At 43.7% G+C, this 12,006-nt stretch overlaps 1 protein-coding gene across 2 annotated transcripts in view; it reads left to right on the top strand.

Annotated features, from left to right (window-relative positions):
- The window catches only part of PBX3 (PBX homeobox 3), a 230,638-nt gene extending 220,654 nt beyond the window's left edge, over positions 1-9,984 (top strand). Inside the window, exons 6-9 of one of the 2 annotated variants that reach the window (XM_060014146.1) lie at positions 3,113-3,278; positions 4,764-4,876; positions 5,654-5,743; positions 8,458-9,984. In XM_060014146.1, coding sequence (XP_059870129.1) covers positions 3,113-3,278; positions 4,764-4,876; positions 5,654-5,743; positions 8,458-8,550 — 462 coding nt within the window. In that variant the 3' untranslated portion in view covers positions 8,551-9,984. The remainder of the gene's footprint in view (positions 1-3,112; positions 3,279-4,763; positions 4,877-5,653; positions 5,744-8,457) is intronic. The other variant, XM_060014147.1, reaches the window with a different exon arrangement.
- Positions 9,985-12,006: the final 2,022 nt, after the last annotated feature.

Below are 12,006 nucleotides of genomic sequence, written 5' to 3'. Positions count from 1 at the left end.
GATGGTATAGAGATTCCTCAATTATGAAACCGTTAATAAAGCTGTAATCAGATTTTCCAGGCTAGGTTTCATTAATGTATTATAGCTTCTCTGATTGTCAAGGTAATATTAACTACAAAGTACAGAATCCAACAGAGAATTGTTTAGAAGAAGAGAATTCTAAGATGGGCCTTTCTTGCTAAATTCAGAGTTGGGGAATTTTCATAAATTATGCTTAAGAAATTCCAAATTCCCTCTCAACCAGGAATATCTCCCTTTGCACTATAGATACATTCAATATTTAACTCTTTCAGAGGGCTGACAGTCTTACTCAGACAAGCTAGAGTGATATATATTGAAGGAGGTTTTTGTGAGCTGGTCCGCTAGGTCTGCCTCCTGAGCTGAGGATATGCTTGTGACAAGTGAGTTGGGGGCTATGAGAACTTGCTTTAACAAGCATAGCCAGAGCGAATGCCTTTGGGGTCATTTTACAGTCTTAATTCAGAACTTTTATTTTTAGAGTCATATAATTCTGGTCTGGGAATGGATCCTAAGAGTCACTGAGGCTGCCTTCTCCTGGTGCGGAAATCCCTCCCAGAGCATCTGCCTCCATGCTCTTGGAGGCCTGGGCCCCACATCAGCATCATCTCGGCCTCTCCCTCTCCCCTGGCCTCCACAGTGAGTCAGTGGCCAAATTCTGCCTACTCTAGTCCTCTTCCATGACCTCTGCCCTCTCCACGACTCCTGTTCTGCCGGGCTCAGGTCCTCCTCACCTCCTCACCTGTGGGCCCTCCTGACTCTTCCTCCCCCACCACGTCCCACACAGTTATCCCATGCACCTGCCCCACACACATGGGGCTGAAAGAAGGGAGGGCAGAGGAGGCCGATGGCAGAGTGGAGTTGGGTCCCTCAGGGCTGTTTGAGAGCCTAATATTGTGACAGTCTAGATATTGGAACTAAGGCCCATGAGTGGAAATGGAAGGGAACCGGATCTTCCAAATAGAAAGCTGTGTATCCGTCAGAACTATCTAATGGTGGAATCAGGGACTTTGTGACATGGCGAATACCACGTCTCTGGTGTTGGAGATGCCATGAACATGAAGAGAAAATGGAGACGGAGGCGCAGGTTAAAGGACACATGAATTCTCTTTTAGACCTGTTGAGTTGCAGGTTGTGGCAGAACATTTCTAAGGAAATGTTCTAAAAATTGAGAACTGAAATTCTTCATAGAAGTTAGGGATAGAGATGGAAATCTGGGAGTCATTCACAGAGACAATGGTTGAAATCGTTAATAGAGATAAGATTGCTCAGCACGCGTGCGCACGCGCGCACACACACACACACACACACACACACACACCCTGGTGTGTCAGGGAAGGAGAAGCAGGAGCATAATGTCACAGAAACCATGCAAAGAAAGCACTTTAAGAAGGAGCCAGAGGTCGGGGGGAGGTAATTACAAGTATCAGATGCTGCTGAGAAGTCAAACAAGTTGCGGAGAGAGAAGGCCATTGGATTTGGGACAGGTGTGATGCCTGTGACCACCTCAATCAATCACCTAGTCCTGGAGATTGTTAAGATTGTTACATGAGAAAACGTATGCAAAGGGCTCTGTGATGCTCAGTGCAAAGGAGATGCTCATTAAATAGTTACTATTCCCACCACTATTTGAAATGAAGGAAGGAAGGGGCACGTCTAATCCTTCATTGGGTCGGGGAGTTGTGTGGGGGGATGATAGTGGAACAGAAACGGCTAGGAAGGCCTGATCTGCAGCATATTTGCTTCCTGATGAGTTTTGGCTTGTTGCTGTCTGAACCAGTGTTCATGGTGGCTGCACAGGTCTTCAGCTAGTGTGCTGCCCTGTGTGTGTGGCACACAGTGACCCCCCCCAGGATGGGACTGTGTGTGGGCTGCTACAGGCCAACATTGTCTTCCTCATGTGGCTCCCTTGCCAGGGCTCTCTAGCTTTCCCTGAACGGATGAGTGCCATAGTTTGAAGAATGAGAGTTCTGTTTCCAAAGCAATTAAAGACTTGGCAGAGATGGTCAACTAGCATGCCCATTGGTGTAAATTGGGTTGGAGGGCTTATACCACTCCTTATTTTCCCTCAGGGTCCCTAAATGGCTGTTCAGGATGAAACAGTGACCCACCCCGCCTGATACCACAGCAGCATGCCCCTTTGACACATTATTAAGAAATTATTAAAAAGTGTTTTTAAACTGTTACTTTAACAAAAGAGAGGTCAGAGCCTTTTATATAGCAAGTGGGTACCTATTCATAAATTGCTGTGTGGGTTTTAGCTTCTTCTTTATATAGCTCAGCTCCCAGGTGCCTGAACACTCAATGTAACTACAGGCAGTGAGTCTTGGGCTGAAGTTTCACTGTCAATGAAATGTGATGAAATCTGCCTGTTGCCAAGATCCTCCTTAGAAATCTCTTCCATTTGCTCTGGTTGACACCATAAGTAGTTTGCAAAAGAAATAAGTATGTTCTACCTGATGAAATCAGCCACTGATTCTGCATTTGCATTTGACCTTATTGCAATTGCTTGAGTTTTCACGTTGTGACCTTCTCACATGTTAACTGGCACAACTTGAGCAGCCATCTTGGCAGACATACAGTACCTTCTAAGGCAGGAGACAAAGGGTTTTTTCATCCATTATTAATTGATGTTACTCTTTTTAGCACACCAAACATGATTTTACTGTACAGCTGCCAAAATTGTTCCAGACCCCAAAAGAATAAGTCATTCTATCACAAGCATTTCTTATTATTTACCTAACTTAACAAATGTTTCCTTTAGTTTTTCAGCTCCTTTTCAGGGGACTAGTCATTTATATATTAATTGGTATATACCAGTTGACTATTTTTTATGAACAGTGCTCCCAGCCATTTTAGTGTTACTGGGGCCAACTCCAAGAAGTGGTCTTATTCCAAGAGTGTTGAGAGGTTTGCCAAAAGAGCAAGTGAGCCTCTGCACCATTCTGCATCATCCCCAGGGTGTGATCACAGGCTAGGAATTGAGTGTCTTCCAAGGTCTCCCTTTGGTGTCCTACAGTTATTATTGGAAGTTTGATTTTTGTTCCTCTCTTTGAACCTCGCTTCCCCTTACTCATATCCCTGTGATTTGTAGGTATCCAACTGGTTTGGCAACAAACGAATCAGGTACAAGAAGAATATCGGCAAGTTTCAGGAAGAAGCCAATCTCTACGCTGCAAAGACAGCCGTGACAGCTGCACACGCAGTGGCCGCAGCCGTGCAGAACAACCAGACCAACTCGCCCACCACGCCAAATTCTGGTGCGTACGGGCGCTCACTCCCTACTCAGCTCAGGCAGCCTTATGCCACAAAGCCCTGTCCCACAGACCAGGAAACAAGAGCCATACTGGGGACACAGTGGACTTATAAAGGAAGATTTATATTAAAATGCAGACTTGTTCTTGGGGTGGGTGAATGAGTGGATAGCCAGAGCCTGTAGACCCGCTATTCACAGTGAGTGCCACTCCGTACTGTTAGATTCTGGAACTTTCACACTTAGCAGTGTTTTTAATTCAGCAGTTAAGCAAAGTGCTATCACTAACGATTATTTTAACTATATTGTTCCATGTGTCATTTTAAAATCAATAGTGGTCTGTCAAAGAACGAGTGAAATAGAAGTGGGAGATTTACCTGTTGCTGTGAGTAATGAAGCTGGTATGTTGGGGTTAGGACAGCAGGGCTTTCTACCTGATGTAGCTGCAGAGTCGAGTCTGCTGTCCTTACATCTCCTTAGCACCTGTGCTGACTTGGTAGGCTCAGCACGTGGTTAGCTGATCAGGATGTGGTTAGCCGTGAGGGGTATGGTACTTAACACATGGATGCAATATCTTGGCTGCTCATACAATACATTTTGGCCAGATTTTATGTGGCATTTTTTGATGGAGTTGGAAACATCTTAAAATTAGAGGGAACTTGAGTAGCAATGAAAGATGTGTGGCTAGTCCAAACAGATGGACTTGAGAAGCAAATCAAGGGACTTTTCTAAGGAGATAGTTTAAATATATCTTTAAAAATTCAGAAAGTGAGGGGTTTTTTGTTTGTTTTGGTTTGTTGTCTTCTTCCCCCCAGCCCCCAAGTTCTTTTTTTTTTTTTTTTTTTTTGCGGTACGCGGGCCTCCCACTGCTGTGGCCTCTCCCGTTGCGGAGTACAGGCTCCGGACGCGCAGGCTTAGCGGCCATGGCTCACGGGCCCAGCCGCTCCGCGGCATGTGGGATCTTCCTGGACCGGGGCACGAACCCGTGTCCCCTGCATCGGCAGGCGGACTCTCAACCACTGTGCCACGAGGGAAGCCCCCCCCTCCAAGTTCTTTTTAACGGAGCGTGGAAACTGATGAAAGTTAGGCAGAGCGTATGGCTTAGACAGAGCTTGAGAAAAATGTTTCTTCTCTGGGTAATTGTCCACCATGACAGTTAATGATGGTGAAGAGCTCACTTAATGACCAAGTCCTGGAGATAAATGAAAACAAGGGGCTGGTTCCAGGCCAGCTGCTGGGTGTTTTTCTGTTTGTTTTGATTCTCTCTTTCTTTCGTATGTGGGCTTCCCCATTGATAGTACTTTCCTAGATGCAAAATGAATCACAGGACCTAACTCCTTGGAGTTATTCTCCGTCCTCCTAGATCTAGAAATGCCTTATGTTGTACACAACCTTTCCCTTCTGTACCTTTTCTCCTTTCCCTGCCTCTAGGTCTTTGAGGATTATGTGTGTAGCTCTCTGTTATTCAGCTACTTAACTCTTTCCTTTCCAGGTTCTTCTGGTTCTTTTAACCTCCCAAATTCTGGGGACATGTTCATGAACATGCAGAGTCTGAATGGGGATTCTTACCAAGGGTCCCAAGTCGGAGCCAATGTGCAATCACAGGTAGGAGAAATGCCCCAGCTGGGGCCTTTCTAGCAGGGTAGGGTTTGGGCTCAAAACTCCTGACTCTCAACCCGTGGAAGTGGTCTGCACACCGTGCAGACCCTGTGCTGGGTGCTTCCGGACGTTACCATCTGCCCCAACATTTAATTTAATGAGAAGTCAAGTGAACAGTGGCTTTGGATGATTCAAACCTGATAAACTTTGTGAATGCATTCGGCTCTGGCTTGAGCTCATGGAGAGGGGTTGGGTGCATATTACTTTCGTGACAAAATAGAACAGAAAAATTGTGTGTGCCAGTGTGTGTATGCTTTTAAAATATATTACTCTGTTTCATTTCTGTATTTATTTTTTTAAGTCAGAATACAAAAACCTGAGTTCTTAAAGTATATTCCAGGTTCACCTCTTTTTCTCATCCTCTTACTGGAAAGCAGCTACTTGTTTTTATGCACGTGGGAGTGTGTGCGTGTGTGAGAGGGTGAGCCAGTATACATATTTATAAGTAGTTTCACCCACAGCCGTGCTCATTTGGCTGGTGTAGATGCAAAGTTTGCATGGCCATGAAGATGTTGTTGTTTGGCTGGCATGAAAAACAAAGATGTGCGAGTTTAAATATGCAAAGAATTGTTGAAATTCTGCCAGTCACATTTGATTGATAAATTTGTCTTTCATTCAAGATGCTAAACCCTCGTGGCACACATGATTCAAATTGTTTCCTTTTGTAAGTCATGATGTTTTAATAGATTTGGGATGATGAATTTTGTTTTGTCTCACTTCTAGGTGGATACCCTCCGTCATGTTATCAATCAGACGGGAGGCTACAGTGATGGCCTTGGAGGAAACTCACTGTACAGTCCACATAATTTAAATGTGAGTACTCTGGGGAACCAGATTTGAAGAGCTGTAGGAACAGCATCAGGTAAACAGTGGCTAATAAATAAATTAATGGCCATTTTACTTGGCTTCTCATCTTTTTGGCAGGTGGGGAAGGCAGCATTTTTAGTGTACTTTTATTTTATGAACCTAAGCACTGATGTTACCTTCATGCCGTTAGAAGTCCTCACAGAGGCCCAGGGTGGCTGGCATTCTGTCATCAATAGAGACTTAAGCATCAGCCCATTAAGATGCTATCTCCCACTGGCCGTGCTGTGTTCCAGGGAGATGGTGAAAAACAGGTCATTTATCTTAGACTCGAGCAGCAGGAAAAATTCCCAAACACAGCTCAGGTGAAGGGGAGGAGGGCCCCAGACAGATCAACAAACCAAGCTAAACAAAGACTCCTGTTCTTAAGAGTAACTTGCTGTATTGTCAATGTGGGATGCAAAACACCTCCAGCATTTTCCACGGCCTCTCAGTTAAGTACGGAGGAAATAATTTTAACTTTAGTAACCGATTGACCAGAACTTCACTTTTCCCCCCGCCTGACATGGATGGAAAATGGCAAACTCACAGCACCTAAAGGGGAGCTGCGGGGACTGGGTCCCCAGGGTGGAGTGGTGGACAGAATCTGGTACTCCAGACTAGGGAGGAAACAAACTGCCCAACACATGGTAGTAGAGTCAGAAAGAAAACAGACAGAAGTCTCCCTTTTTGAGGCCTAGCTTTCTATGAGAGTAAATATTAATGATTTAAAAAGTGATTGAGGATGTTCAATTGTAAAAGGAAAACAGGACCATTAAATACTCAAATCTTCTACATTTGAAATGTCAAATCTTTCTTTTTGGGTTTATAAATAACTCGTAATAACCCACAACAAACCATATAAAAAGCCTTTTAGTTGCATTTCTCCTTTTTCATTTAAGTGTTTTGAAATGCTTCAGAGAATGTGCGATATCCTTATCAACATGATAAAATATGAAACTGTGATTGCCTGCAGCATTTTACAGACATGAATTCCATCTTCGCTGATGAGGCTTGATAAGGCGCTGTTGTATAATACAGTGCATAATCTCAAACCACCAGAGTAAGGATTAATTTATTTTGAAAAAAAGAATGCTTGCTGACAACCTCTCCTCCAGCTGCCACGCTGGGTAAAAATATTGTACATTTGTTGTTTATAAATTTGGATAAAAGAGGAATGATGTTTACTTCAGATGGAATATCTTTAGACTTGTATCTGTGTAAGAGATTTTCTTTTTCTAAGTATATTTTCATACCTGAGTGGTGAGAACAGCTTACCTATTAGATAGAGGAGAGGATTTCTTCGAGTCCACACAAACACACACGCGCTTGTCACCATCCAACCTGCACAGCTGAGGCTTTGAAGATCAACCGCCATAGCTTTATTTTTTTTCCTAACCTGGATTTGATGCACCTAAAGCCTGGAAAATCCTTCTGCCTTCGGCTCTGGTCATCTCTGTGTGGTTCTTTGGTCCCTCTCTCTCCCCCCTCCCCACCATTTCTCTGTGGACGTAGAGGGAGGAAAGGTGCTTTATATGCAGGACTGTGCAGTTAAGCCGAAGACAGGGTTCCCTAAGAACAGCACATTGGGAGAAGGAAAAATTCCCAGCCCAAGGCTGGGCGAGGAATCTCAGTAGCCTAGCAGCGCAGGCCTAAAAAGAAGATATTTTGGATGGACTCGTAGAACAAGTTGCAGACGGATGTGAGGGAGTCAGGGGGACCTTCTGCCCCTCACTGGCACTGGTGTGGGAGGTATAGGTCTGGGGGCAGCACAGCACGAGGCTGGTCTGTGCCGCAGGCACTGGGTGGCAGAGAGCTCACCCTCGCCTTCTCTCCAGAAAGGCCCGCCCCGTCACTTCCACTCAGTGTTCCCCAACTCACAAGCCCAGCACCTCCCTCTTCTTGACTGACATAAAAATATGTAGCGACAAGCTGTCTGCCACAGCAGAAATCTGATCAGACATTGATTTCAGCAATTGCCTCTATAGGCCAAGACATAAGGCAAATTTGTTTCTGAGCACTGTTACTGCGGATGCAGGTCTGAGGCAGGAAGGGCCAGTGGCATGTGAAGAGCGGTAGCAACATCCCGAATAGGAGCCCCAGTTACAGATAATTGGAATCCAGATTTGAATAGTGTGTGCTCCTCCACAGTTCATGCATTTTCATTCTGCAAGATCCTATTTGGAGGGAAATTCTGGCCTTCATTTTCAAGGGTTATAGTAGCTGGCTGTCAGTCTTGTATAGAAAAGGGGCCTGGGGGTGGATGGGCTTCTTCTCTATGGAAACGAGGATTAAGCTGGGTTGAAGTTTATACTTTGTGGAGCCCAAGGTCTTGCCAGAGCATTGCATTGAGCTTCTCCACTGCGCGCTTCTTATAAGATTTTTCTTCAAGTCACTTGATTTTTATCAGCAAATCAAAGGCCGAGCTTCGTGCCAGCTTGAGACCAGCTGAAGCCCTCCTTCAGCGTGCTGATTTATTGCCAAGTCTTTACTTGGTAGGATGGATTTGTTTTACATGCATTTAATCCCACTTTAACACATGCTTCAAACTCCTGCCAAAGTGGGTTTAGAAAATACATTTTGCTAATGCATCTTTGCTCTCATGTTGTCATCGGGGTATTTTCAATTGGGGAGGAGAATTAATATGTAGACGTGCACCCGTTGAACTGTGCTTTTCCTTTCAGGCTAATGGAGGCTGGCAGGACGCAACAACTCCATCTTCTGTGACTTCTCCTACAGAAGGCCCAGGAAGTGTGCACTCTGATACCTCTAACTAATCTCTGGCAACACTTTTCCCTGAGCTGACATGCCTTGATAAGTGCATTCAGAGCAATAGGAGGAAAAGGAAAGCGTTTTTGTAGCCCACCATCTACAGCTTTACTGTAAAACCTTGTCTTATTAGAGAACTTGGTAAATCTGTTTTTTAAGGAATCATAATCATTTGTATTTATACTTAAAAACACACAATGTTAAAAAAGCACTTTATCCAATTAGGCCAAGATTTAACATTGTTGACAGTCCTATAGCTATTTTATCATAATTTATTATCAATATTTTACATTAATGGTTTCTCACTTGCCAATTACTTGGCCTTAAGGGTAAAAAGTACAATATATGCTAAACCTCAATCGCTAAAGCAGATACAAAGACTCACCTCACCTAAATTGAACTTCTTGCATATTTCCATTGCAGACTTTGATTGTCCTTCTTTCATATCACTAATGGAGTTGGAATAAAGGAGCTGTTTGGCTACCTGTTAATGATGGTTGTGTTTAAGAATCTTCCTCGTCACACTTGGGTTTCGATCTCTTATGTTATAATTAGATCAGAGACCAGTAGCATCTTTTCTCTCTCTGAAAGCACCAGTGCCCAGAGTCTGCTCGGTAATTAAATTATGGATCCAGACTGTTTTGAGAGCTGAAGATACTTGCTGCTGATAGAGATGACCACGAGATCCGTCTGGGGTTTTATGGTGTGCACTGGGTGCTGCACAGACTTGTCAAGGTTTGCTACGTCCTCTGGGCATTCGCAAAGGCCCTGTTCTCTGGAGTGTTGTATATAGTGTAGCAAAAGAGTATTTATACATCTCACCAATCAAAACACAGCTTTATTACCTCATGCGAACTCATACAAACCAATAGAATTTCAACATGTTCTGTAGCTTAGAGTGCTCACTTACTACCTCTGAACAATACTCACGCTGTAGTTTGTCTCTTTCTTATCTTTTTGCATCTTGTAATTTACTCTTTGTTTCCCTTCATAAAATGTAATGTACATTGTAATCTTTTAAAAGAAAAATCAGGGTTGCATTTGCAACTTTTAAAAAACCAAGAGTGGAAACATTGGGTCTTAAATTAACACAGGATCAGTAAAACTGTTGTAAATACTGAGAAACATTTTGAATGTTCTTCATCTTGTTACTAATCCATGCAAAAAAAAAAAAAGCGATGACTAATTGTGATGCATTCAGATTTCAGTATTCAGTACTGTATATTTCCCCCTGTGTAATGGGGCCCCCTCTCCTTTCTCTCTTTTTGTATTGTATGCGATTCTGAAACTGATTGAGTCATGAAAATAATTTGTGGCGGTGATTCTAATGTATTAAAAATGTTTCGTGTTCCTTTCTAACTGGATTACACCCTGGATTGAAAAAGTCTTCCTCGTGGTAGTTATATGTAGTTTCAAACATGAATAAACTTTTTGCTTTCATGATTAAATGTTGATGCAGTTTCTTACCCCACCTGGTGAGCCAGTCAGTGCAGGCAGAGGAGAAGGCCTGCCCAGAAGTCAGTCTGAGCATGTAAACGTGTGGCCTGTCAGAGAGGGACTCAGAAACCAAGGTGAGGCTGAGAGTGGCTAACTACACTTTCTGCAGGCTCCCAGCCAGTTCCTGGACCACCGTCACATGTCCTCACTTGATACTTACGCTCTAAGAATACCACAAGGAAAATATCATCCCCATTTTCACAGATTAGGAAACTGAAGTTCATAAAAATAGATGCCACAGGGTGAAAGACCTAGGACAACAAGGGCCACGCTTGGAACCCAGGTCTGTGTGTGTCCTTGGAGCTGACACTCTCCTGACTTAATGATGCATCCAGCATCTGTTGGATGGAAAGACCTGTTTGATAATTTTAAAATAATTATCAGTCTTGTCATATTCACTTCCTTGCTTTCATAACTTCTGTGAGATGCGGGTTAAGAACAAGCAAAAGTTTGTCCCAAAAGAGTGAGCTTCCAAGGCCATAAAAAAACCAAAAAGCCACAACTTCTCATAACATACCTTTGAAAACTAAACTTCTAAAATGTAAGACCAACTAGAAATCCTTTAACCAGATTAAACATTGTTTTTGTTTTATTCACATCGTCAGCAACTCCATGTATTTACATGTACGTCTGTCGCAAATATCTAAATCTTTGTAATAAAAGAAGTCAATAGCAGGTAATTGGCCTGTTTACTATATCTCCAGGAAATTGACTCACAGGAAATCAGATTAATGTTAATCAGTTGCAGCAAATTGTCTCTGATAAATACAACTGTTTTACTATTTCAGTTTGTAAAACAAGGTCTAGGGCCACCATTCCCATTAATCCTGAGGCAGTTACACTTTACAAAATAGATGGCCCTCCAAAGCTGTCCTCCCTCACAAGGGCTCTCAGCCTGCCTGTAGGAATCTCTCCCATGGCTAAGTAGTTACTTGCGTGATTCAATTAGCTTATGGGTCAGCCTTTCTTATCTTTGTACATAAAACAATCGCTATGCTATGTGGTTTTGCAAAAATATCCTGTGGAAACCAGACACACATGCACACACAGACACATCTTTAAAGTCCAGAAACACACACTTCTAAGAACCATCTCAGGTCTCCTCTCAGGCCAGCCTACTGAGAGAAGCACATACCGGTGTTTGCTGGAAATTCACACGATGCATCTTTCCATTTAGGGAAAGATGTGAATATAAGGCTTTATTCAGAGGAGGTCTCAAAAAAAACAGTAATTCCTTTCCTAAAAGCTAATTTGGGAGGCCCTTGTATATAATCCCCTTCTGCTCTTCAGTACCTCTCTAGCAGAGGCCAGTGGCACCCTCACTTCATAGATAAGGAAACTGAGGCATGGCTCGGACCCCAAGGCTCTTAGGTCTCCCTCTAATTGGGTGAAATGTGTTGATTTAACAGATTTTCACCAGGTACCCTTTCTGGTGCAAGCAATGGGTTAGGATCTAGACGCGAGCACAATGAAATCAGGCCCTAGACCTCAGGAGGCTAAGATCCTGGGCCTGGGCCTTATTCAGAAAGCAGTGTGAGGGTGCTGGAGAGGCTGATAGGTTTTTTTTTCTTTGTTTTACATTTTTTTTTAATAAATTTATTTTTGTCTGCATTGGGTCCTTGTTACTGTGTGTGGGCTTTCTCTAGTTGCGGCCAGCGGGGGCTACTCTTCGATGTGGTGCGGCCTTTTCATTGCGGTGGCTTCTCTTGTTGCAGAGCACAGGCTCCAGGCACAAGGGCTTCACTAGTTGTGGCACACGGGCTTCAGTAGTTGTGGCTCGCAGGCTCTAGAGCGCAGGCTCAGTAGTTGTGGCGCACGGGCTTAGTTGCTCCACGGCATGTGGGATCTTCCCAGACCAGAGATGGAACCCGTGTCCCCTGCTTTGCCAGGCGGATTCTTAACCACTGCACCACCAGGGAAGTCCCGAGGCTGGTAGGTTTCTGAACCCCGAGACTGGAAAAGTGAGG

This window comes from Delphinus delphis, chromosome 6, assembly GCF_949987515.2.
Source record: "Delphinus delphis chromosome 6, mDelDel1.2, whole genome shotgun sequence".
NCBI lineage: Eukaryota > Metazoa > Chordata > Mammalia > Artiodactyla > Delphinidae > Delphinus > Delphinus delphis.
This window is presented reverse-complemented; position numbering and strand designations above follow the sequence as displayed.